The 27,681-nt window shown below is 48.5% G+C and overlaps 13 protein-coding genes and 1 non-coding gene across 14 annotated transcripts; 5 read left to right on the top strand and 9 right to left on the bottom strand.

Annotated features, from left to right (window-relative positions):
* Positions 1–580: 580 nt before the first annotated feature.
* On the bottom strand, positions 581–1,663 carry BO79DRAFT_262261 (urate oxidase; the record flags this gene model as incomplete). The annotated part of the gene is made up of 3 exons (XM_025686571.1): positions 1,502–1,663; positions 793–1,439; positions 581–717 (listed from the first exon to the last, which is right to left on the bottom strand). The coding sequence occupies exons 1-3, from the start codon at positions 1,636–1,638 to the stop codon at positions 581–583; spliced, it is 921 nt and encodes a 306-aa protein (XP_025541385.1). The 5' UTR covers positions 1,639–1,663.
* A 401-nt stretch (positions 1,664–2,064) lies between these two features.
* On the bottom strand, positions 2,065–4,176 carry BO79DRAFT_262259 (FAD binding domain-containing protein; the record flags this gene model as incomplete). Its single annotated transcript, XM_025686570.1, has 3 exons — positions 2,065–3,730; positions 3,794–3,946; positions 4,005–4,176. The coding sequence occupies 3 exons, from the start codon at positions 4,174–4,176 to the stop codon at positions 2,199–2,201; spliced, it is 1,857 nt and encodes a 618-aa protein (XP_025541384.1). The 3' UTR covers positions 2,065–2,198.
* Positions 4,177–6,295: 2,119 nt separating this feature from the next.
* BO79DRAFT_170405 (DSD1 family PLP-dependent enzyme) lies at positions 6,296–7,441 on the bottom strand. The gene has a single exon (XM_025679529.1). It carries the CDS (start codon positions 7,413–7,415, stop codon positions 6,309–6,311), a length of 1,107 nt encoding a protein of 368 aa, XP_025541383.1. The 5' UTR covers positions 7,416–7,441; the 3' UTR covers positions 6,296–6,308.
* Positions 7,442–8,177: 736 nt separating this feature from the next.
* On the bottom strand, positions 8,178–9,247 carry BO79DRAFT_216117 (uncharacterized protein; the record flags this gene model as incomplete). Its single annotated transcript, XM_025683300.1, has 6 exons — positions 8,178–8,222; positions 8,380–8,749; positions 8,808–8,846; positions 8,898–8,915; positions 8,981–8,988; positions 9,128–9,247. 6 exons carry the CDS (start codon positions 9,245–9,247, stop codon positions 8,178–8,180), a joined length of 600 nt encoding a protein of 199 aa, XP_025541382.1.
* A 1,043-nt stretch (positions 9,248–10,290) lies between these two features.
* BO79DRAFT_262254 (LLM class flavin-dependent oxidoreductase) lies at positions 10,291–11,391 on the top strand (the record flags this gene model as incomplete). The annotated part of the gene is made up of 1 exon (XM_025686569.1): positions 10,291–11,391. The coding sequence occupies one exon, from the start codon at positions 10,291–10,293 to the stop codon at positions 11,389–11,391; it is 1,101 nt and encodes a 366-aa protein (XP_025541381.1).
* A 597-nt stretch (positions 11,392–11,988) lies between these two features.
* On the top strand, positions 11,989–12,784 carry BO79DRAFT_192151 (uncharacterized protein; the record flags this gene model as incomplete). The annotated part of the gene is made up of 2 exons (XM_025680874.1): positions 11,989–12,408; positions 12,518–12,784. Exons 1-2 carry the CDS (start codon positions 12,038–12,040, stop codon positions 12,780–12,782), a joined length of 636 nt encoding a protein of 211 aa, XP_025541380.1. The 5' UTR covers positions 11,989–12,037.
* Positions 12,785–13,330: 546 nt separating this feature from the next.
* On the bottom strand, positions 13,331–14,687 carry BO79DRAFT_286475 (alpha/beta hydrolase). Its single transcript, XM_025688477.1, has 3 exons — positions 14,627–14,687; positions 14,345–14,572; positions 13,331–14,277 (listed from the first exon to the last, which is right to left on the bottom strand). The coding sequence occupies exons 2-3, from the start codon at positions 14,529–14,531 to the stop codon at positions 13,457–13,459; spliced, it is 1,008 nt and encodes a 335-aa protein (XP_025541379.1). The 5' UTR covers positions 14,532–14,572; positions 14,627–14,687; the 3' UTR covers positions 13,331–13,456.
* A 525-nt stretch (positions 14,688–15,212) lies between these two features.
* Positions 15,213–16,059, bottom strand: BO79DRAFT_262242 (uncharacterized protein). Its single transcript, XM_025686568.1, has 2 exons — positions 15,946–16,059; positions 15,213–15,890 (listed from the first exon to the last, which is right to left on the bottom strand). Exons 1-2 carry the CDS (start codon positions 16,015–16,017, stop codon positions 15,456–15,458), a joined length of 507 nt encoding a protein of 168 aa, XP_025541378.1. The 5' UTR covers positions 16,018–16,059; the 3' UTR covers positions 15,213–15,455.
* Positions 16,060–17,147: 1,088 nt separating this feature from the next.
* On the bottom strand, positions 17,148–18,121 carry BO79DRAFT_208332 (uncharacterized protein). The gene has a single exon (XM_025682374.1). The coding sequence runs from the start codon at positions 18,038–18,040 to the stop codon at positions 17,222–17,224; it is 819 nt and encodes a 272-aa protein (XP_025541377.1). The 5' UTR covers positions 18,041–18,121; the 3' UTR covers positions 17,148–17,221.
* Positions 18,122–19,041: 920 nt separating this feature from the next.
* On the top strand, positions 19,042–20,036 carry BO79DRAFT_286473 (uncharacterized protein). Its single transcript, XM_025688476.1, has 3 exons — positions 19,042–19,226; positions 19,288–19,887; positions 19,944–20,036. Exons 2-3 carry the CDS (start codon positions 19,296–19,298, stop codon positions 19,961–19,963), a joined length of 612 nt encoding a protein of 203 aa, XP_025541376.1. The 5' UTR covers positions 19,042–19,226; positions 19,288–19,295; the 3' UTR covers positions 19,964–20,036.
* A 508-nt stretch (positions 20,037–20,544) lies between these two features.
* On the bottom strand, positions 20,545–21,756 carry BO79DRAFT_143278 (uncharacterized protein; the record flags this gene model as incomplete). The annotated part of the gene is made up of 3 exons (XM_025678312.1): positions 20,545–21,226; positions 21,281–21,664; positions 21,713–21,756. Coding segments are annotated over 3 exons (1,110 nt in total), but the record flags the coding sequence as incomplete, so codon positions are not given.
* Positions 21,757–21,760: 4 nt separating this feature from the next.
* BO79DRAFT_143655 (beta-ketoacyl reductase) lies at positions 21,761–22,504 on the top strand (the record flags this gene model as incomplete). Its single annotated transcript, XM_025678337.1, has 1 exon — positions 21,761–22,504. A coding segment is annotated over one exon (744 nt), but the record flags the coding sequence as incomplete, so codon positions are not given.
* An 856-nt stretch (positions 22,505–23,360) lies between these two features.
* Positions 23,361–23,432, bottom strand: BO79DRAFT_t83. The gene has a single exon. It is a non-coding gene; the product is annotated as a tRNA-Ala (tRNA).
* Positions 23,433–25,501: 2,069 nt separating this feature from the next.
* On the top strand, positions 25,502–27,347 carry BO79DRAFT_143506 (sugar porter family MFS transporter; the record flags this gene model as incomplete). Its single annotated transcript, XM_025678324.1, has 4 exons — positions 25,502–25,804; positions 25,858–26,114; positions 26,167–26,855; positions 26,920–27,347. 4 exons carry the CDS (start codon positions 25,502–25,504, stop codon positions 27,345–27,347), a joined length of 1,677 nt encoding a protein of 558 aa, XP_025541373.1.
* Positions 27,348–27,681: the final 334 nt, after the last annotated feature.

The raw sequence follows: 27,681 nt of genomic DNA, 5'->3' as shown, positions 1-27,681 counted from the left end.
CGCAAAGATTTATTCTCGAATTTAAAGAAACCGAAGTAGATTGTTCCCGATGCGGGCAAAGCCTGTTTATCTCATCAGGTAGGACGCATTGGTGAGCTAGTTCGCCACATCACACATAATGCAGACTGATAGATGTTCCGTACATCAAAATGCCACCCGAGAGAAGCAAGCAATTCTAGACAAAGAAATAAAACACAAAAAGCGAAAAACATACAACAGAAGGGATTCGCTGGTGGTCACCCACCCAACTACTAACCTCCCGGCGTGTGGCTTAAGTACGGCTGAGCGGACGGGAAGCCCTGTTTTCCACACCCTATGGTCGTATGTGCTTGTTTTCGGTATGAAACGGTATATATCTAACTTATCCTAGTCGATGGTTTAAGAGCATAGTATGATATCGAGTCACATAAGGATATGGTTGTTGCACAGTCGCGGGCTAACGGCTGTTCTGTGACTGGGTCTTGCTAGCGATCTACAGATGCTATCACCAAGATCACTCAAGATAGGTCTCATAATCTATTCGTAGATACCTATCGACGACGCCTACGTAAGATCTAGCTTAATTCTCTCCAAAAGCCGTTCAAAGCTTAGCAGATCTGCTCTTATCGAGAGTAGAACGAGTCAAAGTCCCCTTTATCAACCCATTTGGTGCCGATTGCGGCAAATACACCTCTGCGTCTTTGTCTGTGTTCCGAATGCCCTTGTGCCAGCTCAGGTCTATTCACATTCAATGTTAGTATGTCAGAAAGAAGCAGTATGCGGTCAAGACGCCGGAACGTTGCGGAAGCTTACCTATCTCCACATAGTGTTTATTAGGCCATGAATACTCCACAGCATCAGCGAGAGGAACACAGTCCAAGAACCTCTCAGCCATCTTGTACAGAGTCGCCTGCGCGCTCATGCTATTATCTTCCGCGAACGCCTTGAAGGATGCGTCTCTCGCCTTTACAAACGCCTCAACGAAATGCGAGACATTCGCTTTGACGTCCGCAACATCTTCGAAGTGCTTCCATTTCCACTTGATATCCACGTCACTGCTCAGAATGCGGTCCCACGTCTCAGGCAATGTCGTGTATTCATCTTTGATGTATCCCCAGAACTCAGACCTGGTGCTCTTTAATACACTGAGGCCAAAAATAGCCGACGTGATATCGGTGCCTGAAGCTTTGGAAACATCCACGCGGATCTGTCGTTTGACGCTCCCATCCTGGAAGAATGAATGCGGGTGTGGCTCGTTCTCGATGGTCATTCGTTCCCAGGTATGGCAGGTAATGTCGATGTGGGCTGTGTGGATGTGGTTGTATTGGGTGATAAAGTGTTTTCCGAGGATAGAGCCGTATAGTTCCGGAGGGTGGACGGGGTTATGTTTGGCAACGATGTAACATGTGTTTTTAATTGCGTCTGTAGTTACAAGGACGCTGTTATCTTCCTTGGTGTAACTTATTGCCTGATTGTTAGTTGGGATTTGATATATAGCGAAATGTCGTGACGAGTGTCTCACGAAGATTCAATGTCTCCCTCCAGCAAGACGCAGACTGTCAGTTCGTATACAGTTTGCACACCCGTTCCTGCATCACGATGGACCTTGTATAGTCGAACGTTGTCTTTGCCATATTGTGCATCGGATAGGCCGTACATGTTGAAGGTTTAGTTATTAACAAAGACACTTGTTCCAAGACGAGATGGTACGGTTCGAGAAACGCGATCTCAGTTGTTGATATATCACTCAGGCACCTCCTTGCTGTCTGTGCTGCAGTCGGGCACCTCCGACGTCCGGAGAGGCCTGAACTCACGGATGGTGCCGCTATCTCTTCAATGGATAAGCTCCAGACCGTCGGATAAGGCAATATACAGGGGTACTGATAGCGATGTGACGTGATGCGTCATTCTGAAGATCTATGATAGATGCCATTCTCTCGATAACTATAGTGCGTCTTCTCTCGAGATAGGTGGTCTTATACCCATAAGTATCCAGCAAATACAGACAACCTTTTCTCCATTTGTCAGAGATCGGATAAACGCCCGGGCTTTGTGAGTTACGCCATGAGAACACAATGATTTACAGTGAAGTTAAATACTGAGCAACAATCAATCCATAGAAGGCTATGATATTGAACCTGTGTTGTAGGATATTTAGCTGGCCGTTGCCGGCATCTTACAAAGACTCGTTTTGCCCTTTCAGCGGTTTCTTGTCATCACTAAATGCGCCGATGCATGAAGCCATCGAAATAAGACGTCACATCTTCAACATTGTCCAAGCCAGTGACAAGTCCAATATAGCCATCTGGTCTCACCACCACCAAAGCACCGGAGTCGTCAGAGACACCGAGCTGGCTTTTTGCAGCTCCTGAAAAGTCAGAATATATGTTCATGGGCCATTTCGAGGAAAATGGAGCAGGGATATCTCCCAGTTGAATATCAAGGTGGTTCTGTGAGTGAATCAGAAAAAGATCAAGCACATATGCCTTGTTGGTGAATGGAACTGAGTCCGTTGTGATGTCCTCATGACGGAAACGTTGCATAAGTTCCAGTGGCAGAAGATTGAAGAGACTCATTGGTGAATGAGGTGAGTCCAAAGCATTTCCGAGATTCTGGAGGGTAGACGAAGATAGGTCATTGCCGGCAAAAATGAAGAGATGAAACCTGCCATTGGATGGCATGATGTCGAGCATGCGAACATGATTGCCGTCGATGTGTCGAATCAGATCGATAGGTAAAAGACGCTTGCCCGGCGTGAGGGGTTCCACTACTTGGTTGTTGATGGAAGTCCGGACATCGCGGTCAACAATCAAGTTTGGAGGGTACTCATACCCACACCCGCTTGTGAAGCCATGTCCCATTTCCCATGTTTCGCGGAGGTTCTGACTGTCAAGTTTATCCTTTTGTCCAAATTGACGGGCAAACAAGGCGTCGAATTCAATAAGCTGTTGGGCAACCCAAAGTCTTTCTTGTTCGTACGTTTCGAGCAAAGATGCCTTTGCAACACCTTTCATGACCAGTGCCAGCTTCCATGTGAGGTTGTATGCGTCTGAAATGCTGACGTTCATTCCTTGTCCTGCCTTAGGACTATGTGTGTGACATGCATCTCCAAGGAGGAAAACTCGCTTGGTCGGATCACTGAAATTATGGACAACTCGCTGGGCAACGCGATACTGGCTAATCCAAACGATGTCTGTGATATTCATCTTGTAAGGATGAATGACCTTGCTGATGTGGGACTGGACGGTCTGGGTGAGTTTGAAAGCGCTATTTCCAGTAAGGGCATCTTCCGCCGAAGCCCCGTTTGCATTGAGATGCTCCTGACTTTTCTCATCCACCTGCAGGAAAATCCGGAGTCCCTCATCCTTGCGAGGGATCAACATGCAGCCACCATCTGGAGTTCGGATGGCACAACGTCTTCTGTAATCGGGAAAGTCCGTGTCAACATAAACGTCCGCGACAGCCCAAACGTCCTCGCCGCCCTGCGAGGATGATTGCACACCGGTAGCTCGGCGTGTAGCGCTACGCGCGCCATCGGTACCTAAGATGTACTTCGTCTGCCATGCTTCAATGGCCCCGCTAGCATTATTCTTGATGTACGCTGTGAGCGGCCATTCGGTTTCTGAGCTGTGTTCATAATGAACAAGTTCCATGAATCGCTGGACCTTTTGCCCCTTGGTGTTCAAGTACTGTTCAAAGACATCTTCCGTCATGCCTTGGTCGGTATTAAAAAGGTACTGGTACGGCGTGGCTTTGAAAAAGTCAGCTATGTCGGATTTCACATAACCGCCTCATCATCTGCGGAAGAACTTACCATGGACCACCTCAGCGCCGGTGAAGTTACTGACTAGGGCGCCCGTGCTATCACGCATCCAAAAAGAAGTTTCGGTAAGACGATGTCCCCTCTTGTCAAGATCATGAAGTAGATTCATCGTCTGCAGAATCTCTTGGGTTCGAGGTTGGAATGCTTGGTGGAATGATCAGCTTTTTCGTCAAGTCAACAAAAGGAAATTCAATTGGCGCACCACTTGCATGTCCAGTCTGTGTTCTTGTGGGCCTTTTGTCAATCAGGCAAAAATCGATGCCGTATCTTTGCAGCGTTGCCGCCGCCATGCATCCAGCGGGACCAGCGCCGACAATGAGAACATCCGTCCTCTGCGACTTGAAGGCGCTAAACTGATACGATTCGATAGTCATGGTGAAATAATGATTAACGACACTTTACTTTTGCGTTTTGGTTTTCCAAGTAGGAATGTCAATGAGAGTTAATGGCCTAGTATGAGGGGCTGTATGCCGTGGATTTCCCATCCCCTTTATACCTCCACCGATGTGATATTTGGCCCCAGGTAAAGCCTCATGGTAGACCTCAAGGCGAACTACCAAAAGTACATCAATAGCACCGTCACTATCACAAGAGGTCTGGTCTCTTCAAAGTCATCCTTCCATGAATGCCGAATTGTCTGACGAATTTTCGCACGCGCTAATGCACATTGCCACTGATATTCAACGAATCCAGAATCAGGTTCCGGTCAGGAAATCGAGCTGAACGGGCCACTGTTTCGAATACGACCGTGCGAGTATTCCTTTGGCATCATTGTTGAGCCGCTTAGCTCTGAGGAAGGATGCTCATTCGTATCCTACTATGATGACGGGCGCCGGAGACCAACATCCTAGGAATAGCGTGAACTCGCAAATAGGAATTAGGTTCGCACACGAATTTTCCTCGCCACTCGTTGTTCAATGTACTTAGTTGAGAGTCGGAGATGACTTGAATGGCCTGGGTGAGAGCCATCAGCGGGAAGACTGAAGGATGCGAAGGAATGAATGGGGGCCGCTTTGTTAGCCTCCATGCCGTCCGCCGGTTTATATGAGGCTAGACACACAATGTAACCCTGCTAGGCCGTTCTCGGGGTCAGGCCCGACGATCGAATCCTTCAACTCGGCATAGGTGCAAAATCAACAAAAACGTGAAAGGTGTGTGTTGGTGTCTTTCAAAACAAGTCAAAAGTGCTGGTATGAAGTGTCTGCGGCCTGCACGCGAAGTGTATCCCGAAAAACATTTTAACATTGGTCCAGAAGAGCCCTGAAGTCTGATCATGAGGGCACCCAGTGCAGCTCTCCACCGACCCATGTCTAGTGGACGCCCTGGCTGTTTCGGCATGATCCACAGCGGAAGCAGTGGGCCAGGATCTGACATCTGACCGTGCCCTGGTCCACCCCGCACGCCTTCCGTGAAGAATCGAGTAATCAAGCATAATCAAGCACTCAACTGTTAGATCTGAGGCTGTCGGCGGTCGCCGTTCCCCGTGTGCCTGGAGAAGACGTCTTGATCTGCGTTACCAGATTTATCGCGAGGAGGAAGGATCTACATGGCGGAAGACGGGAGACGGGAAGTGATAGACCCCTCCGCAGGACCATTCAGGGTCTCGATGGTCTTCCCCGCAAGGTCCATTGCAAGGGCCAGTGGTTGATCAAGGGTCTGAGTTCCTACTTGCATCGGTAGTGGTCATCAGCTATCGGTCAACTCCGTCAAATCAAGGAATATTAGGGACGGTGGCTGCCGAAGTCTCACATATCCGCAGAAGACATGGATTAAAGTGGAAGAATGAGAACCGTATGAGTCAGTCACTCTATGCCCCGAGCAAGTCAGCTTGATTGCATATACTGGTGATGAATGATAAGAGTTATCTACTGGGGAAGAGATAACATTGGTAATGGTTCATGTTCTGGTTACCAAATCCACTCTTAGCGGTGGGGGCTGAAAGGGTTAAATATTGCAGCACCCGGAAGAAAGATAAGACCCACTCTGATACCAAGGTAATGCCTATCTACATATGATTTCCCGTTTCCCCCATTGATCAAAAGCACATCCTAAATAAGAAATGTCGAAATATCAGCCAGCATCTTAACTATACTTAAAAGACACAACCTCAAGCTCTACTGTTGTATCTTTTTCTGGTTCAACGTGAGCCTGACGAGATTCTACTTCTGAATCCGGTTGTAGATATTGTTCTTGGCATGCAGGGACACTATTGCGGGTCCCATGGTTTTCTCTACGAAAATGCGGCTTTCTATGAGTTAGTGATTCTGTCCTACTGCCAGATAAAATTCTCTTATGCTGCACTATATCATAGACCATAGAATGGGCCAACTACGGTAGCAAGTCTGTCCTTTTAACGCTTTCGGCACATACATCTCCAAATCATTCATGATAACTCTTATTTCAAACCTGAAAGTGTACTCGATAGAACTACAATGTGGCATGTAGAGGTACCTCAATTGAAGAAGTGTATTTTGCTGGTAATAGACCTTTATCCTGAGAACACCATCTATTGAACCTTCCCTCTAGCATCCACTGACCAGATCTCCTCAATGACTCCACCCCGATGAGCAAAATAAAAGTCATGCAAATTGATCGTCGGATCAATGTGACTCGGGACCATCTCCACCCTATCCCCAACTTTCAAATCCGGCGTCCCCTCGTCCCAACTCAGCGCACCATGCTCATCACCCAGATTCTGATGCGTGTATCTGGAATCCTTACACTCCGCCAACCCACTATCTGTAGTCAACGACTTCAACCCCGCATCAATTGTAACCTGTCTCTCCCCCTGCCGACTCACTACCGTCGACAATATCGTCAGACTGTTCGAGTAATCCCTCCCGATCGCATTCCGGTAATCCGTATCCATAAAAATGAACGACCCCGGCTGCAACTCCGTCACACCGGGCACAGAGGCACAAAACTCCACCGTTCCCGTCCCACCTCCAGTCACCACATCGATCTGGAAGCCTTCCTTGCGCAGCGCCTCCGCCGTCTCCGTCAATATCTTCATGGATGCCAAACATTCCTGTCGTCTCTCCTCATAACTATGCATATGCTGCACATGTCCCTCATACCCCTGCACCCCGATCAACTTCAGATGCTTCAGGCCAGACAGATGTCTCGCGAGCGCCAATGCCGCCTTCGCATCAGTCACGCCCGTACGGTGCAGCCCCACATCCAAATCAATCAGAACCGCCAAGGGCGTCGTTATTCCCTCCCTCTCCAATGCCTCATTAATGGCAGTAGCCCCGGCTTCACTATCCACCACGGTGCGCAGTCGCCCCGGGTGTTTCTTCACCAATTCAACGAGTCGCTGGACTTTCGGTGCGCCGATAATCTCGCATGTAATCAGAATATCGTCGAACCCGGCGGCTGTGATGGCCTCGGCTTCTGAGACCTTAGCAACGCAGCAGCCTTTGGCACCCGCGGCGACGAGCCTCTTTGCTAGGGCAGCACACTTGGTGGTTTTGAGGTGCGGACGAATGTTCAGTCCTGTGGGGAGGAGGGCGGAGAAGAGTTTCTGGATGTTGGATTCCATCAAGTCGAGATCGACGATCATTGAGGGGGTATCCAGGCTCGAGAGCCGGTCGCCGATTCGGGGAGTATACATAATTTGCGTTTCAGAGGAGAGGTGAGTAGCGGGAGGGTGAGTGATGAGAGTGTATATTGGTGAAGAAAGGGCGTGGGGATGGGATTTTAAAAGAGGGGATGGTGCCCCTCCTTGGCGATGAATGTTCAGGCCGTGCGCCCTTGCAGATGGAGATAGGCCGAGATCCGAGAGCGATAAGCAGGACCATCCCTACTTATGTTCAACCCTCACCACCTTCGAACATATTAAGTCATGATATGCCCCTTGTTATGTCACAATATCAGTTGATGTTCTTTCTGGATCTCGGAAAATTAGCTACCAACGAAAACTTGGTGGTAGGAAGAAAGAACAAACAAACATGCGGAGGAATGTATTCCCCGCACGCAGGCGATCATTGCTATTTTGGGACCAGCGCATACCCCTCAGGTATCTACTGAACATACCCCCTGACCGACTTCTCCAGATCCTACTTACGCCTGTCAAAGCTGTCACAAGAAAGAAACAGCCTTGAGAGTGTAGATTTATGGTACTTCCCTGAGAATACCTAATCTCCATCATCAGTCGTACTATCCTCGTCAACACCACCACCACCACTACTAACAATAACCAGAAGGAATAATGGTTAGGAAGGTGTCCGGAAAACGATCTCGCCCTATGATTCATCATGCCTGTGTATTGCAATTTGAATCCATTCATGTTCATGTTTTCTAGCCGATCTCGGTCCCGAAATAAGACACTAGCTGTTCCATTCACTATCTTGATTTTACAGACAAGTACTGCCCCCTACCTGCCTGTTCCAAATGTACCGAGCTGGACAGCAGCATAATCCTGTCTATAACATCAATTTAGAACGATGTCGTGGATTTTCTGCCGATGGTCTATGAACATGCTGTCATTCCGTCAGTTGTTTGATGATCTCCCATCATTGTTCACTTGCGGTCAACTTCAGGACGCAGATTGGGGGACGTTTCCCGTCTAGACGTACTCTGAGAAATGTGACGCATGTAAGTGGAGGGGTGTTGTAAGCATAGTTTCGGATTGGGACCATTGAGAAGAGGTGATTTTTCATCCGCACGCGCATGCCATTTTTAATAGAGATACAGTCGCACTGTGGCTCTTCAACCGAGTACACATATCCCCGGATGTCCTTTCTACTGTCCTTCCTGTCTCTGCTGCTGCTGCTGCTGCTGCTGGTCTTGGTGCTGCTGGTCTTGGTGCTGCTGGTCTTGGTGCTGCTGGTCTTGGTGCTGCTGGTCTTGGTGCTGCTGGTTGTGGTTGTGGTAATCTTGGTGATGGTGATCTTGGTGATGGTGGCCTTGGTAGTTCTGACTCTGGCGCTGATACTGCTGGTGGTTCTGCCGTAACAATAATCAGTCTAATGCCATCCAATGTATCGAAATGCAGAGTACTAACACGGTAGTGGCGCCGCTGAATCCTCTGTTGCCATTCGATCTAGTTGTACAAGTTAGTTTTCTGCATTATATGCTTTCCTATATAGCTAACCTCGACGCGTCTAGCTCCCTGTAAGAAGTGAGATTGGTATGAGCCACACATCTAGGGTAAGAAGCAATACGGATGAATCATACCAGTATTTCTAACCCCCGGTATAGATAGCAGTTCGCGATCAAATGGCCCCCGCGGCCACAGAACCGGCACTGCATTCGAGCCTTGTTAGCAAATTGGCATGAAGCTGGAATGACTTAGTTTCATCATAGATAGGTTATAACACGTACTCTTCTGGGTCTCCAGCCACCGCGTCTGCCACGGTCACGGTCACCACCGCGACCACCGCTACCGCCATTTCCATGTTCTTCGTGATAAGTAGAAGCTCCAGTGTTGCTATCCGATGGCATGATGTTTACCGGAACTTCTATATATCAAATTAGAGGAGAACTCATCTCCCGAAGGAATGCGACTATTTGAAAGGAAGATGAGATTGTGCGTCAGGAAACTTTGATTGAGCCAGGACAACAACCTTCACTGAACAAAACTACCAAACGTGGACTAGTACGTATGAGCATCGTCCATTTTGGGTCTAGGTCCAGTTTCTTTATTTTTATTATTCTTGCATTCAATGTGCAATCAGTGTCTAACATCAATGTGGCTGAGCCACTATAACAATTCATACACATCGGAACTTTACCTCGAGAATTAGTCCATTACCATTGTACCTGAAAGTAGCCTTAATATCCTCTGGCTTCAGGTCGGTGAGATAGACTTCATACCCAGTGCAGCTGAGCTATCCATATAGGCCATGGCCTCGAACAGATATAATCCGCAAGCGTAAATCCCGGTAAGGGGCATAGATAGTCCCCTCGAATAGACAAAGATGTATACTCGTCCCCTATGATAATTGCGTGATGGGCCACTATCCAGCACAGCACCTGCTGATGGTGGGAATTGTAAGCATTATCACGCATCATAATCCAGGGAGTATATATGATTAGTAAAACATAAGATAGCGTCCGGTATATCCGAGATCAGATAGAATCAGCCAGTAATGCTTGATGGTGTGGCTTAATAAATCTTTGATTGTCGAGCTAAGACTTTCGATAGGGGATGTATGTGCGCGCCGATGGCCCGATCCCTCACAGCACGTCCAGTCAGAAGAGTCTACCAAATGGTGTCAATCATCTATCCTGAGTTGCATAATGCCATTCCAGAATGACGACTTCCACAACATCATCTGTCCACTCGGATGTGTGAAACTGCCGACCGTTATCGGCCATGTAAGGCGTGATCGCCTAGTGTCTCGCGTCATCTCAGTGCACCGCAGCACATCCCATGCGGGGTTCAGGGCAAGAAGTACAGCCCCCCCCCCCAAAGATTATAAATGCTATGTTCATCCTGATCAGTGCCTCCGTGTCATTGCATAGACTATAGATCATCTTTCACCATGCCTACTGAATTTATCAGCCTTACCTTCCCCAACGCCTCGACCGAGGTCGCGCCTATCCCCAACGCCCGTATTGACCCCGACTACCTCGTCCGCTATGCGCGCTCCCTAGACGACTATGGCTTCAACTACACCCTCGTGCCATACGATTCGTCTTATTTCGACCCCTTCACCATCGGAGCCACCATTGCGTCGGTGACCAAGAACCTCAAGATCATCATCGCCCTCCGCCCCAACACCCTCTACCCCACCGTCGCCGCCAAAGCCCTCGCTACCCTAGATCAGCTCAGTCGAGGACGCGCCGTAGTCCACCTTATTGCCGGCGGCAGCGATGCCGAGCAAGCCAAAGAAGGAGACTTCCTCACCAAATCCCAACGCTACGGCCGACTAGAAGAATACATCCGCATTCTCCGCCGGGCCTGGGAATCTGATGAGCCCTTCGACTGGGAGAGCGAATACTACACCTTCAAGCAATTCAGCAACCGCGTTCGACCTGCCAACCCCAACGGGACCATTCCCGTCTCGGTGGGTGGCTCTTCTGATGAAGCCTACCGCGTAGGCGGCTCACTAGCCGACATCTTCGGTCTCTGGGGCGAACCGCTCAAGGAAACCAAGGAACAGATCGATCGGATCTATGCCGAAGCCGAACGCGCCGGTCGTGCACCAAACGATCGCCCCCGTATCTGGGTGACTTTCCGGCCTATTATTGCCGAGACGGATGAGCTAGCCTGGGCTAAGGCGTATCAGACGCTCGATAAGTTGAAGGAGCATCGCGCGAACGGACAGGGCAAGGCGCCGCCCAGTGCTCCGCCGCCGCAAAATGTTGGGTCCCAGCGTCTGTTGGATATCGCGGCGCGTGGGGAGGTCCAGGACCGCGCGCTCTGGTATCCCACTGTCACAGCGACAAATGCGCGCGGCGCGTCCACAGCATTAGTTGGATCGCCGCAGACTATCTCGGATTCGATTTTGGATTACGTGGATTTGGGCGCCGAATTGATCTCTATCCGCGGGTATGATAATCTCAATGATGCGATTGATTATGGGCGGTATGTGCTGCCTAAGGTGCGTGGGGAGTTGAAGGCGAGGGAGAATGGGAATTGAGGATGTCGCATGATGAACTCAAGCTTCACTCTTCAGGTAGTCTGAAGAATATGGATAGTAACTGTCAGATAAAGTTGATAGAAATTGATCGAAAGGGTATGCTTCCCCAACCTGACTGAAGCTGTATGCGTTAGTAAATAAGGCACACAAGGCATCGAACTGGTAGTTGGCTACGGTGAGAAAAACCGGCAAGGAAAAAGTAAAGTAGGAAAAGTAAACTTATCAACAAAAGCAAGCATATCACACTAGATTTAGAAGAGAACATATAGGTCTGATCGAGTCGATGACCACAAGTTCTCGAGCATTTTGACAAACAAAAAGGGAAAGGAGAATTCCAAAAATGTAGTCTCAAATCAAAGCAAAGGACTCTACTACATGTCCAGGCATCCAAACTCACCACCTGAAAAGCAACGCCAAGAACTGCACCACACTGCATCTTGAACACGATAAGCTTTCCTCCAGCCAGCGGAGCAGCAAATAAAATCTCACCACGCGACCGTCTGGATAGTTCATCTACCCGGACCACCCGATCGCTCCACCCATTCAAGCCACTTCTCCCCCATCAAAACAATCTCATCTTTTCTCCATCCTCCCAACCTCACCCATCTTCAACAAGAAAAACCCCCCCCCCACGAAAACAAAGACCATGCGATCTCCAAGCGACCCTCTCCTCGCCTCCGAAACCCAACCACTCCCTCCAGGCCAGATCTATCTCCCTGACGACGAGGAAAACACACCATCCACCGAGCCCCTCATTGCGCGCTGCCGCCAGTCGGCCCGCAACTACCTCTCCTCCCGATTCGGTCACTACCTCGTCCTATTCCTTGTGTCTGTAGATGTTGCCTGTGTTTTTGCCGATTTCTTGATTGAAATCCACGTCTGCGAACTGGAGAAGAAGTACAAGCATGTGCCTTCTGGGTGGGAAGATGCTCAGGAGGCGCTGAGTATTACCGGACTGGTGTTTTCGTGTCTGTTTATGCTTGAATTGGTGGTCGCTGTGGGGAGTTTTGGGATGAGGTAGGTCTTTTGCCATACTTTTCCCTACACTTTCGTCACTTCACAGAGCTAGAGTAGTTGGGCTGCTCGGGGTATGAGGCATTGCAGCTAGCTAACGATACTATCGCAGTTACTTCTCATCTAAGTTCCATATCTTCGATTCAGCGGTTATTATTGTCGCGTTCGCCATTGATGTGGCAATGAGAGGGTTGGTTGAGGAACTGGGTTCCTTGGTCGTGGTTTTGCGGTTGTGGCGCGTGTTTAAGATCATTGAGGAGCTGGAGTCCGCTAGTGCGGATTCTTTGGAGGAGTATGAGCGGGAAATTGATCGATTGAAGGAGGAGAACTACCTGCTTCGTCGCAGGGCGGATTTTGGGGTTGATGGGGTGAATTGAGCTTGGCATAGTGTTATACTACCTAGGTATGTACATGTGTGTAGGGTGTGGGGTGTGGGGTAGGCTGGCTGGTGGACTGAGTGGATGATTAGAAGGGTTCTATGTAGATGGCTGGTGGCAGTGTAGAGGTTATGTGCATGAGAGATTTCGGGTATATAGTCCAGTCCTTGGTCATTGTTTGGAGATCTTCTGGTAGCGGTTCGAACATAGACAGTGATTTGAAGGCGATTCGAGCGTCCAATTTCTTATATCTGTACCATTTTCTTGGAGACCGCACCAGGGCGCAATATCCCTGGTAAGGCTGAGAAGATGCAGGAAGCTTACCACTTCTCCACCTCATCCTGCACGATTCTCCACCTACACCCCGCACTGAAAGCGACACACGATCGCATTTCCATATAACTAGGAAATCTTTAGGAGTGAATGTGTCGCTACGCCATACATATAAATCATGCGAATTTTCAGGCACCATTATATTTGCAGTATACACCTTCATATGAGGAATTAGCCATTTCAACAATCCAAACATTTTCATCGAAATAAATGCAGCCGTTAACCCGCGTCAGACCTTTTCTGCATGAGAGCATATGTATTGGATACTCTACACGATATGTCTGTACTAGACTCATAATCATCTATGCAACTTCATGAAAGGCCTTGCTAACCCAGAAGCTCTAAGCTCGACCGAAAACCTCATCAATAAACTCCAACCCCCTGTTATACGCCTCCACAGACCCCTTTGCCGGCTTGGGTGGAAACCCCTGACTGAAATCCATCAATCCATGCGCACCCCCCTCAACAAGCAACAATTCCGTCTTAACACCCAACTTCTTCAACTGCTCATAATGGTTGATACTCTCTTTATCGGGGACAACATCATCCGCAGTTCCATGCACAAACACCGCAGGCGGATGCTCCTCAGTCACATGCAACTGCAAAAACGCCGGCTTCAAGTCCTCCGGAATAGCAGCCGCTCTTTGCGAATACTCCACCTTATTCAACTCCGCACCTAGCCCAGGCCGCCCCAAACATCCATCCAGGAACGTTCCGTCTAGTTCCCACCGCACCGTCAGCGCAAACCGGTTCGTCATCATACCCCTATCTTCGGGCATGTCATCGCTGACGACGGTCTTGTCGGCCAGTAGCTTGGGGACTTCGTCCAAGTTCACCATGCTAGCAATGGAAGTGGGAGGACGGCCAGTCGTCCAGTGATCGAGGAGCCAGTCGCCGGCGCTACCGAACCCGGTTAGCATGGCGGCGGGCTTGGGGGTCGCGTAGATGCAGGCAGCGCGGGCGGAGTATCCGCCTGCTGAGAAGCCGGTTACGGCGACGCGGGTGGTGTCGAGGGTTGTGTCTTCTGGAAGAGAGTTCTGGAAATCTCCTGCTAGGAAGCGGAACATGGCCTTCGCGTCTTCAATCTGGTCGAGCGCTGTGGTGGGGTGGCAGAGACGGTAGTCGGCGGAGATGAAGATGTAGTTCTTTTGTTGGCAGTGGTCTGTTTGCTGTGTTAGACATTCTGTTTGTCTAGTTTGGCCTCTGAGGTATTACGGGGGAAGACGTACTGTATAGCCAGTGCGGGAATCCCATGCCCCGGCGGGAGCCGGCGGTCATGCCGCCACCGTGGTAGTAGATGATGGCGGGGAGATTCCCGCTCGCATTGGGTGGCAGGTAGTAGTCGAGCTTGACATCGTGGCCATCTACAGTGAAGTAGACGAGGGTTTTGCCTCCTTCAGGGAGACGTGGCGGCATGTTTGCTAGTTGATGCGGGGTTGAGATGTTCAGCGTAGGGACTATGGCCGTGTGTTAGTGACGCTGTGACTAAGGGAAGACTGAGGGGGCGTTACCAATATATACAAATTTCTCTAGTGAGATAGTGTGTGAGTTTTCCTATACTAATGTGCCAATGAAAGTCAATTTGTATCCAAGATCAGGCAGCAGCGGAGACTGGAGTTTCCCAAACATTATGATGTTGAGCCGGGTGAGTATATAGCCGCTAACCCCACTATGCCGGCAAGCCGAGATTCGGCACTACCTCGGCTCTAAGTCTATCGCAAATAGACTCGGTGGAGACTCTGGTTACAAATTGCATGGAAAGGCTGTGCAGACCTCGGTACTTCTATTTATGGAGTCGTGGTGAAAGATTCGCCGAAAACTCGATGACATCACACCGTACTGTGTATACATCTGCGTCCGTGGTCCAATCGTCAGACACGACAATGCAAGACATGCCTCTTTTTTGGGAATAATTGACGAGACAGTGTAGGTCTTTCTTACTGTACCCATGATTATTCGTTTCTTTCTCTTTCAAGTTACGTTCCACAAAGTTCTTCGATTTTGACACAAGTCTCAAGCGTTGATCATATCTGCGGTTGCATCATGCATCCAGCACTTATAATTTCTACAGAAATTCCGTCGTTCACTCTGGACAGGCTCTGTTTTAGGTGCATATATTCCTGTTTCGATAAGCTAAATTAAGGACAGACTAGACACAAAAGAATCCAAACACAATTTTTGCGCAGGCTGACTGCCATCACCCGGGTATCGGCCAACCCCAGACGAACATTGACAAGAGGCACTACAAGCCCGCAGTAAAAACCAAACAAACGAGCGAAACAGGATCTTTCACGACGCGTGAGCAAGTGAAACACTCCGCACCACGGTCTGAAACCTCAACTAGTGGCAGTAGCCATTGGACATCTGGTATGCCTGAAGACAGCTATTGCATCCATTCTGGCGACAGGTGTTCTGGGAGGTACAGTCGACCGTCCTGCACATTTCCTGGCTTGGCATTCCAGTACCCGTGGGGAGCGACTGGGACACGCTGCTGGGCGCCCTGGAAGGTATCTGGTCAGTATCAGGGTTGAGCAGCTGGTCAAGGTCCGTGACTTCGCGGCCGTCAACGCCTTGAAACATGCGTTGAAGGCGGGCTGCGTCCCGCTGTGGCAGGTTTTGGATGTACTGGCTGATTTGCTGCGGGCTCAACTGCTGGTAAGAGACAACCCGATTGGCTGCGTCGACGGATCTCAGGACGCCGTCATTGCCGAGGAACAGGACTCCATTGGGCGACTGGGGGATGTTGTTGATGATGTCGGTGACATTCTGATTGCTCTTTGATGGGTTAGTAGGCTTGGAGTCAGTGTTTGCTGGAGCTGGATCTTCTTACGTTGGACGTAGTGGGTACGGCGGGAGCAAGAGCGAATAGAACGCTCAAAACAGCCAGGATTTGGGCCTTCATTTTGTTGAAAAGATTTGAATGCTTTTGGGATATATTGGAACGTGTTATTTGCTCCTTGGCTGGATGTTGTTGCTGATGATGATAGAGATATGGCAGGAGAGAAGCACGAATTTATATTCGATTGCTTCCTGCAAATGTAACATAGCCTTAGGCATCTGTGTATTTTTTGCCAGGCTGCCTCCGACATATTCCGGGGTGTACGCTCATGGCAGCACAAAGATGATAACGGTGCTGCATGATGGACTGTGCAACTTTCGGGTAGCATTGCTGACACCAAATGGTGAAATGAGCAGGTAGTGGTAGAGTCATCGGCTTGTGTGAAAATGGGTTTTATTGTCAACTAAGTCGACGCTACTGACAAGCTTGTCCTCGACGATATTTTGAGAAGCGCTTATGTAACGTTAGGTTGACCTCCAGGAGCAGAGCGTTATACCGCAGGGTGTCCAGACGCAGAAATTTCATAATGCGTCCACCCATTGATGTCCGACAACGAGGAAAGACTGACAAACTGTGACAAAGACCATGATAGGTCGCATCCTTATTTTCGTCGATTAGAGTTATTATGTCAGAAGCTTCATCAGCTTTTTCATCAGCTTCAGCTGTTTTGCCCATAATCAGGCAGCGCCCAATCCATCAGGCTCCTGGGGAGTGAGGCGGTAGCATGACCCTGTGCTCGGAGAAGAAGGGTCTGGACTCCTTATTTCACAGAAGCCGGGCACGTCTTGGGGTAATCAGATCAAGTTTGAGGCGTATGTACCATCTAAGCTGACATACCATTTTGCTTGACATATCACCAAATGCATCATGTCCGCACAACATGGTGGAGCTTCCCGTTATAGTCTCGCTCACGACAGTCCCAGGGTATCGATACCCCAGCTAGGCAGTTATGCTTGAGATGTTGCGTCCCTACAGCCAGGTCGGGGTGAGATCGCGATGATGGCGTCCCAATCAATGCAGGTGATGTCGGTCGCATTATCGCTCTCAGATAGAAGGCTACTCACTCATTTGACTATGTGCAACTACCATTCGTATGGGGGCAACTACTCCGTAATAGTATGACGCTATAGCCTCTTCTGTTCAAAATGGACTTACAATTTCTGTCCGATATGTCTTGAATCTCAGGGAAACCAGGGATATCAGTATGATTGAAACGTCAAAATATGGTCATTGATACATGCTTAACAACAACAGATCCCCTTAGGAGTCAATCTTTGTAGGACTCATATGATTCCTCATCGTGCTCCTCCTCCGCAACTGATTCAAATGTGATCCCTCCAAAGGGGTCGAACAAATCCTTATTGTCACGGGAAGCGGAGCAATCCCGCAATGTATACTGGCCGCGTAATAAAGCATCCCGAATATCACGCTGGTGCTGTCGAAATTGCAACGTCCCAGTCTCCATTCCTGCTAACACGTCGAAGTGAAACTGGCGATGCTCGTATTTCATTTCTTCGGCGAAAGACTTCTGTTTTAAAGCCGGAGCATGCGTGTAGAGATAGGAGATCTGGCAAGCCAGAACAATTAATAGCATCGCATCATTGCTGGGACAGTCGAGCCAGCTATCGATTAGCGCATCCAAGAAACCTGGCAATGGCGGAAATGGCACTTTGAGCGACGGCATGACTTCTAAAGGCACAAATTCCAATCGGGTGTTGGACGTTAGAGGAAACTTCCAGTCTGTCGCGGGAAGGAGAACCGTTCTCGTCTCGCCGTCCGGGGATATTAATCGCTGTTGAGGGAAGTCCAACAAATCCACCTCCGCATTCCCAATGAGATGTGGTGCTTGCATATCGAAATACCACCCAGCCTTAGCAAGAATATTGGCAGCCGCATCGATAGCCTCAACGAGGATATAAAGGTCAAAAACAGCAGTAGGAACATCGAAGTGGACAAGAGCATCTTCAAACCATATGGCGTGCGAAATGTGATGGTTCATAAGCACTTGGCAGACATTGTATCTTGCTTCGCGTCCGCCTCCTCCCGTGCCAAGATGATAGTTGAGCCTGAACTCCGTAACTTTCATTATGATTGTGAAGACAAAAGACTAGGTTGCCGCTGATTCAAACTAAGACTTGAGCAGCTGATAGCTGCTGCTTTGTCGTGAATTTGATAGCTAGCTATCTTATCATGAACTTTGCTAAATAGGCACCAACACAATAGAAGGCTACGGCCGTACGTTGATCCGGCCATGACCGGATCGCCACCCTACCAAGTATAAATTACTTAGTATAGAGCATCACCCCGCTCATTCTTTTTTATTCTTACTTACGGTAGCATAACCTGGTATCGTCGCTTGTAGTTCCTCCACACTATCCACTCCCAAAGGGTCATGTCTTGACCTGCTTGCGTCGTTCAATCCCACACCAGTCCTTGTTCGTACCCCGCTTTGCTATCTTTCCCCTTAACGCTTAATAATAACGGTACTAGCCTGGTATGCGGAAGCTATAATTAGACCTTGACCACCGTTCTGCTTAGGGGATAGCACTGACATTCAATAATACGTGGGAAGTTATATTTTAATCATCATCTTTGCCGCCGTTAATTTTCGGGGGCGCTCCAATGTCATTGCATGATTCCCTCACATACCCCAACCCCGGCTTCGGACATCCATTAGCCTCAAAAGTCATCTAGATTTCTGGTGCTTTGTATTTAGGTCTCTTTGGTTTGTCAATATTGGATGCTGTCTAGTTTATGGTTCAAACAATTGGCACTGCTACACTAAGAGGCGGCATCGTAGCATTTGCAGTACAAGTTCTTATTTGAGAGGATTGAATACCCCGTAATAGATCAAAATATAAATTTGAATATTTGTCAATACTAGGCACTCTAGAGCTGGGCTGACTGTTTACTTTCACCATGCGAGACGAATAGCTAAGAGCTGGGAGCAGAAGGCGCTGTCGCAATCACCTTACCTGCAGCCTTGTGTATTTCAGGCAGCAGTGCAAGGTTGTGACTAGCACAAATGTCCTAGAAATATCAACGCATCAACATCAAATATACTACGAGTGTCTTTCTTCATTTTTACTTTTATTTTGACTAGGCTGCCAGTGATCAAGATCCCACACTGTTTGGTGATCGTATTCCCCCGGGGCTCAACCGCTTTCTATATGCTCTAGGTAGCATCAATACATCGGAAGGAGCGTAATCAATTGCTTTCTTGGTTCCACTGCGGTTGTATAATTGTGATATAACTCTAGAAGAGTAAGCTGGTAAGACAAAAAGGTCGACTAATATCATGAATCAGTTACTAACTGGTCCCACCTCTCCAAGCAAACATCATGACCTCTCCAGACCTTCATCCCCCGGCAGAAATACGCGCCGCCGCACTTGCAGTCGCAAACGCACTCACTCAATATGAGACCTACGCTCTTGTCGGCGGCAGCGCATGTGTGATTCTCGGCTCTACCCGTGCAACCCTAGATATAGATTTCGTCGTTCCTCAAGGCGAAACCTCAAACGCAAGACAGTTGCTGCGCGCCTCTCCTGACTTTGAGGTTGAAGCGAGAACGAACCACACAACTTACAAAGCACAAAGACCAGTGCAAATTGAGATTCTCACACCACCTCTCTTATTCAAGGAGCCCTTTGATCAAAATACGGAGGTGATTTTAGTCGAAGGGATAAAGGTTTTAAAGCCAGCTTTGCTTCTCAATGCAAAATGCGGCTCAATTACTGGTCGATCTACGGAGGACAAGAGGAAGACTGACTTATTTGATATTAACTTTCTCCTCAACTTCTGCGCTCAGAACCCAGAATACCTTCCACGGGCTGATGAGGTTCCAAGAGCAACAAAGCAGCTCGTTGACATTCTTGTTCAGCTTTATGGAGGCGAAGAGGCTTGGATTCAAGCGGGGTATGACATGCAGACAGGTAAGTCCTATCTAGACTTACTTAATGACACGTCAAAGCTGACGCACGACAATCAGGCCGTTTTAACAGAGAGTAAGCTAATACCACAAGTGATGATTTCTACCAATACGTACGAGATGTCGCGCAATCATGTATCAGTTACTATGGGGTGTATTGACAGACCTGATTCAATGATCGGTCTAGATTCTAAGGTATGCATCGCGCGTTTGATGTCCAACTCATTGGCTTTTTTTGCGCTATTCAGAATTATTTGACCTTAAGATATGCCTTTCTGTTCTACATCATAGAAGGCTCAGTTGGGTTCGGTGGAAGAAAAACTTCTTAAAATGCCTGGCTTGCTTTTGAAGATAAATCCATCAGGTTTATAAGCGTGTCTAGTCTTGCAATATTTTGCGTGTTGATTCTCAATCAATTCCCTTTTTCTTTTGCCTTTTTCCAGATAAGTTAAGTAGTCTATCTAGGCATTCTGCAGGTGGTGATGGGACAAGATTCGCATTTGTCTGATGGCCAAATAATGCCCGTCGCAAACGTATCGCCACACCGGCTATTGGACACTGTTAAGTATAATCATGAGTAATTCTTTCAAGCTCTAAGTTAATCATCATCTGGGTATATAGCTGTGTATATATGGTCCGCAGGATGAAATCAGCCTGCTCGTCACTCCTTGAGATATCTGATATTCGGTCTTCTCCAGATCATTGCAAGAGCCAACAATTGGGCGACAGAAAATGCCGCCGAAAGCTTGATCTGTGCGCTGTAAGCCATTGCAAAAACCTCGCGGGCACTAATTTGGATCTCTGGTGGAAATGACAGAATTGCTTCGGTTGTCTCTAAAAGAGCGCCCAGCTCTTCAGGTGGGAGGATGGATGAGAGCCGGCTTTGGAGATAATGATTGAGGATAGCAGCCGACGCTGCCACGCCCAAAACACCACCGAGCATTCGAAGCTGCAGTCCAATTCCCAAGGCGATGGACTGATCCTTTTTATTTACCACAAGTGGCGCGATCATGGTGAATGTAGCCATCGATAGACCTACACCCAGCCCACCCAGTGCCAAATATCCAAATTGGCCCGTCCAAAGCTTTGTGGTAGACGCGATTTCCGAGTAAAGAAACAACCCTATAGCCTGAAAGATAATACCAAATAACGCAATGTAGCTGAACGGCACTCTGAGACGGCCAGCCAAAAATGAACAGGCCATGATTCCAATAGGACAGCTCAGCGCAAATGCCAATAGCTTGACGCCCGCTCCAATCGGTGAGCTTCCGTTGACGGTTTGAAATCTTTGTGGAAGATTGAGAACACAGACAGTCAAGGGTAGACCCGTTGTAAAGAATCCTCTAGAAGTCGGCTCGTCAGTGGATCTGTTTAGCTTGGAAGAAAAGGAAACATACAACGCGGCACCCATTAAAGCGCGGTTCATTGTCAGCCTCCATGGGAACATTGGAATGATTTCGGAGTCAAGCCGATGAATAAACCACTCCCACAAGATAAATGCAATCCAAGACAGTCCTGAAATCACGAGGAAACTGATTACCATGGCGGAGGACCATGGGAGCCTGAAATTTCCCTCTTGGAGAGCTGCAATGATAAACAAACATGCTGTAAAAATAAGAAAGGAACCAACGAGGTCTAACTGTCGGAAAGAAGTCACGATCTTATCCCATATTCTGATTGACTTTGGTCTGGACTCGTCAGTTGACGCTTCGGGTTGATGTGGGAAACAAGCCGGTAGAACAGAGAATATTAGAACAAAGGCAAGACCGCCTGCTGGAACACTATGCAGATTATCACAGCAAGTATATTCAACAGTAAGATGTACCTACTTGCACAAGAATACCCAGTGCCAGCTTCCACCGCTTGTTAACGCGGATCTTGACTTCTTTGTTATGTTCAGCTCCCTCTCTGGTGTTATTGGACAGCCTGGCCAGATTAACTACGCGGGCGCCAATACCTTCATGGACGCCTTTGCGCAGTACCTCTCGAACCTGGGGCTTCCGGCCTGTGCCATCCAGATAGGTGCAGTCGAAGAAGTGGGATACGTGGCGGAGAATGGGGGAGTCATGCAACAGTTTACGCATACTGGTGGCCTAGAAAGTGCGGTTTCCGAGCAGGAGCTTCTTGAGGCCGTCGAAGCAGCCGTGACTTCGACATCGAGGAACTTCTATCTTGGAGTTCGCTCCAACATGTGCTTAAGTACCCCGGGTGAGCGTTCTCTGTGGAAGGGCGATATCCGAATGGCAGCCTACCATAGGAATGAAGATGCCAATCCCAAAGTAAATGCATCCTCCAGCAATGATCTACAGTCCTTCATCACTAAGGCGAAGGGCGACGCTACTTTGCTGGGTCAGTCTGAGTCTGCTCAGTTCCTCGCTCAAGAGATCGGCAGGAAGGTATGTGATTTCCTGTTGAAACCAGAGGAAGAGTTGCAGACATCGTCCTCTCTGTCGGATTTGGGATTGGATTCCCTTGTTGCTATTGAGTTGAGACAGTGGTGGAAGTTGGTTTTCGGGTTTGATATTAGTGTGCTCGAAATGATGGGGATGGCGAGTCTAAAGGCTCTTGGAGCGCACGCTGCCAAAGGCATGCTGCGCTTGTTTCATGGTGTTAGGGATTGAGTCAACCGACGGTTTGAGGATGTTTTCGCCTCTGATTTTACGTACTTGGTGAGGTGACTGCATAATACTACACCACTCAATGTTGTCTGGCCGGAACCTTTCTGAATGAACATACATAAATATTAGTCTCGCTAGTTGATTTAATGCACACTGTATACATAGCTTTTTCCAATTCTCAGATGTTCCCTCGGTGGTTCCACGCAGTATTGCAATATACCGACTGGTTTCCATGCGATCGACCATATAACTAGTTGTAGGTTACCTCGGCAAACCATATTTAATTTCCACGGGATTTATACGGGATAAGATATCCAGCTACTTAGTCCGAGTGGCACCCTAGCTACTTATCAAGCAGAGATAATCCCAGAGTAACAGAGGGTATGGGCGAGCTGTCCACGGCAAGATCCACAGACCATTGTTCGAGTGAGCGGGAACTCAGCATGAAAGAATCCGCTATTGGCAGCACCAGCTATCGTCTATCTTTACTACAAGCAGGTGAGACGTGGTTAGTAGAATTCAGGAAAGCTTATACTTACTTTGTTAGCGTACCAAAGAGTCCAGTGCTTGATACTTCCATGGACTCGGGTAATTGGTATATTCCCATGGTAAAACGGCGCTCGGGGTTTTGGTACCCCGGTCGGAAGCTTGTCGTTGGAATTGAGGAGACGACTTCGACTAAGTCCGACAATTTAGGCCATAAGAAAAAAAGATCTCTTGAGAGTGCTGGTGTCAACGGTCGCACAATGCTGTGTGATACAATTAAAGAGTTAAAATAAGAAGGTGGGCATGTCCGACCGGACGGAAGGGCGCAACAAGGGTGTGAGAGTCAATATGAAGAAGGGGAAAAAAAGAAGGTTGGAGCTGCGGGGAATCGAACCCCGGACCTCTCCCATGCTAAGGGAATATTATACCACTAAACCACAGCCCCGTTCCTTGTTGAAGGACTGCAATTCTTTTGGCTACATAAATCAATTTTTAAAGATTCTCCCCTTTTCTAGAATATGGTCTGTATTTCAAAATCGCCTCTTATGTTGACTCCAATGGTCTCTGGCTTGAGACTAAAGGTACGCGCAAGAAAATACTAGTTATCAGCATACTTTTGTCATCTTGACCTCTTGGAGTTCCCTAGTTAGAAGTTGTATTTGCGATCAGTTGATGTTCATAGTCACTTACTACCGATGATGACCCGCAGTTGATTCACCTTTTATATACTATTACGGCGGCATTCCATAGCCCGTATAGACCGGATGTTACCTCCGCATGGATTTCGCACTTCAATCATTCCCTCATGGGTCAATCTCTTCACTACCAGATACTATAATCATGCCCTGTTTATACTCTATCCATACTTTGCTTACTTACTAGTAGTTCTCCCGGTGTAGTGTTTCTACCCGTCTCACCTGCCCACGCCTCTGTCTTTTCCGCCCGATTCTGTTGCCTCTAGCAGCAGATCCTGTGCGCTTTAGGGATGTCCTATCCTCCAGATATAAGTACTAGTACCGCTAGGGTGGTATCTGGTAAGAGATCAGAATTCTCTGTAGATACACCCAGAATACCCATGGCTACCACTTCCCCAGATAAGAGAGGCCATTACGATCATCCCCTAGCCTAGGTTGTGTTCTCCCTTATATTAGCGACCTTCCGCAGTGCCAGTACACTTGATTCATGCTACAATACCATTTGTGGCTGTTAATCCGTGTTATAAGCAATATACAAGCCTCCCTTTACGTTGACTGCAAACGGAAAGTGCCGTGTAGGAGCTCGAGTAATGCTACTTCCTACCAATCAGGTGATGTCGGACGGGACCGACGCGTCGCCGCGTTTTTTTAACTTCACCAGCTCATTTCAGTCACCAGCTCCTGGCAACCTTCTTGGAGATAATAGCAGTCCAGATGTCATGATTTTAAATGTGTTTATCAAATAAGAATTGTCAGAGCTAATACTACAGTACCTTGACTTCTGGTTTACTTCTGTCGGATTCCGACCAATCTTCAGCTAAGATGATAGCAGGCGCCACGGCGTGCAGATATTAGTTATGGCATCGCGGAGCAATCAACCGCCCTGAGCACAAGCACCCGAGTTGCCGGACCCCGTGTCAGCATCCCACTGATGACAATCTTCCATCACAAGTACACAGTCGAAGTTGACATACAAATCCCTACACCCCCTCCTAAGATGAGGCGCAAATCATAATCAAACCCGGCGGGGACTCCGGCTATGAGGTCGACCTTGCAGTGGCCAGTGCAACACTGTTCAACCCAAATATCGATCATGCTATTCAGAACGCCGCAAGAGGTACGGGGCCATAAAAGCATGTTACCGATGGTTCGTCGGTCAAAGAACATATGACGAGAATCAAAAATGTACCGAAACGCGCGGGGAAGGCTTCAGACGTAGGCCAAGACCCCAGATCCCGAGCTTTGGCGGACCGATTTTGAGCCATGGAACCCAGGTGGCATTCACACAGCTGCCATTGGATTGTTGCAAGTCAACCTGTCATATGTGCCGGGGTAATTTCCCCTCTGAGTGATGACATAAGAATTGACTTTCCCCGGATCCCAACCAGAAATCAGTCTTCCCCATCAAAATGCATGCAGCATGACATGTTCGGTATGACCGAATTCCCCGAGCCCCAGAGTTACAATCTCGGCCCATGTCAGAACATCAGTGGCTGATGCGGGGTCCCATGGGCCAGAGTTCAGGACCACCACGTGAGCAGTTGAACACTCATGCTGGGGTACCCTTGTCCGAACAAAGTATTGGAGACGAGTTCCTTTTCGCCTGTCAGACAACCAGACAAAGAAGCAAGCGAGTCCAGTCTAATTGATGACATCACGGACCCATCATGCGGAATTGCTGACAATCCTCCCTTCGTCTATATATTTGGAGCTTCATGCCTGACTCTCACAGCTCGGTACCGCAGGGAGACTGTGCCATTACGGTCTGAAAATTCGACACCAACTTTATCTGACAAATATGAGATTGCCAAAGGTCAAAATGCCTCGTAAGAGGCCGCAAGACGAATTCAATGGTGATGTGTTGCAGCAAGAGGCGCAAGCCACCGGCCCCAATGGCCAGAAATCTGAAGAGGAGACAGTGGATACACCTATCCCTCTGCTCACGTGGCGCTCTTTCTTAATGGGTATTTTCGTGTCAATGGGTGGTTTTCTTTTTGGCTACGACACTGGCCAAATTTCGGGCTTCTTGGAGATGCCGAACTTTCTCCAAAGGTACGGACAACAGCATGCCGACGGAACATACTATTTCTCCAATGCCCGTTCGGGTCTGATCGTCGCGCTGGTAAGACACGCATGGACAGCTTGACCCAAGTTCAATTTTGCTGATAAGCGCAGCTATCAATCGGTACCTTGATCGGCGCTCTTATTGCGGCTCCCATCGCAGATCGCATTGGCCGGAAATGGTCCATCAGCGGCTGGAGTGCCATGGTGTGTGTTGGTATCACCATACAAATCTCTTCTCCATTCGGCAAGTGGTACCAGGTCGCCATGGGTCGTTGGGTAGCTGGTCTCGGCGTTGGGGCTCTATCCTTGCTTGTTCCCATGTATCAAGCAGAAACTGGACCCAGGCACATTCGTGGATCACTTGTTAGGTATGCCTACAAACTTGTGGTATTATTATAATATGGAAGCTAACGTAAACAGCACCTATCAGCTTTTCATCACACTTGGAATTTTCGTCGCCAATTGTATCAACTTCGGAACAGAAGACCGGAATGACACTGGATCCTGGCGTATTCCCATGGGCGTCACTTACATTTGGGCCATCATCCTGGGCTTCGGAATCGCACTATTCCCAGAAAGTGCCCGATACGACTATCGTCATGGAAAGGAGGCTAAAGCAGCCCGTACCCTCTCGAAAATGTACGGGATTCCTGAAAATCACCGAATGCTGAAGCTCGAGATCGACGAAATCCGGCAGAAATTCGTGGAGGAAAAGGAACGCGGACAGATAACCTGGTCCCATCTATTCCATGCACCCCGCATGACATATCGCGTCGCAGTTGGAGTCGCCCTTCAAGCACTGCAACAGTTAACTGGTGCGAATTATTTCTTCTACTACGGAACTACGATTTTCCGAGGCGCCGGTATTTCAAATTCATACGTTACACAAATGATCCTAGGCGGTGTAAATTTCGGAACAACATTCCTAGGGCTGTATTTGATTGAGAACTATGGTCGTCGACGATCCCTGATAACAGGAGCATTGTGGATGTTTGTCTGCTTTATGGTTTTCGCCTCAGTGGGCCACTTCTCCCTCGACCACGAAAACCCCGAACGGACCCACACAGCAGGTGTGGTCATGGTTGTCTTCGCCTGCCTGTTTATTCTTGGTATGTCATCAATGGCATTTCCCCACTCTAGTCCAGTTAGTCCCAGTTGCTAACCGCTACAAAGGTTTCGCATCAACATGGGGTCCCATGGTGTGGACCATTATCGCAGAGCTGTATCCCTCCGAATTCCGTGCCCGCGCCATGTCGCTCGCCACAGCATCCAACTGGCTCTGGAACTTCCTTCTCGCCTTTTTTACCCCCTTCATCACGAGTGCCATTGACTTCCGGCTCGGCTACGTCTTTGCCGGCTGCCTCTTCCTTGCGGCGGGCCTGGTTTACGTGGCTGTCATTGAAGGCCGTGGCCGTACACTGGAGGAGATCGATACAATGTACGTTATGAAAGTACCGCCCTGGAAGAGCTCCAAATACGTGTTTCCCGACATCGATCCGTACGATCGCCGCGGCTCGACTTCATCCAAAGCAGGGGCTTCTCACATTCCGCAGGTGAGCGGTGGAAACGAGACGTTCAGCCCTCACACAACTGAGGTGTAATTATTGGTTGCTCCGCCGGCTAGGAGGTATGGTTGGAGCTCCGAAGCTCCTGGAAGCCGGTAGCACACCTTTATAAATGGATCCGGGCGGACTTCATGATCACGCTTTAGGCATGATGTCTTCTTGTCTATTTTGGGAGTGGCATCATTGTAATACTTGGCTGAGAGACGTTTCTGTATACCACCCATTTTGTTATGTGTTACGATGCGACGTTATGTACGTATGTGTGATGAGTTACTGCCATGGCTTTTTATATTCAATTCAAATTCAATCAACTTTGTGCCACACATATCATATCCAAAAACAACTTAAAACCGCACACTAAAAAAGTAAA

This window comes from Aspergillus costaricaensis (assembly GCF_003184835.1).
Source record: "Aspergillus costaricaensis CBS 115574 unplaced genomic scaffold BO79scaffold_10, whole genome shotgun sequence".
Lineage (NCBI taxonomy): Eukaryota > Fungi > Ascomycota > Eurotiomycetes > Eurotiales > Aspergillaceae > Aspergillus > Aspergillus costaricensis.
Note: the sequence above shows the minus strand (reverse complement) of the source record. Positions and strands in the feature narration are given on the sequence as shown.

Coding starts and splice junctions, on each gene's coding strand:
- BO79DRAFT_170405 (XM_025679529.1), bottom strand. CDS start 7,415: ATGTATACTCCCCGAATCGGCGACCGGCTCTCGAGCCTGGATACCCCC.
- BO79DRAFT_286475 (XM_025688477.1), bottom strand. CDS start 14,531: ATGCCGCCACGTCTCCCTGAAGGAGGCAAAACCCTCGTCTACTTCACT. Junction 14,278..14,344: donor ATTCCCGCACTGGCTATACA/GTACGTCTTCCC, acceptor CACAGCAAACAG/ACCACTGCCAACAAAAGAAC.
- BO79DRAFT_262242 (XM_025686568.1), bottom strand. CDS start 16,017: ATGAAGGCCCAAATCCTGGCTGTTTTGAGCGTTCTATTCGCTCTTGCT. Junction 15,891..15,945: donor CCGTACCCACTACGTCCAAC/GTAAGAAGATCC, acceptor AACCCATCAAAG/AGCAATCAGAATGTCACCGA.
- BO79DRAFT_208332 (XM_025682374.1), bottom strand. CDS start 18,040: ATGAAAGTTACGGAGTTCAGGCTCAACTATCATCTTGGCACGGGAGGA.
- BO79DRAFT_286473 (XM_025688476.1), top strand. CDS start 19,296: ATGACCTCTCCAGACCTTCATCCCCCGGCAGAAATACGCGCCGCCGCA. Junction 19,888..19,943: donor GGGGTATGACATGCAGACAG/GTAAGTCCTATC, acceptor CACGACAATCAG/GCCGTTTTAACAGAGAGTAA.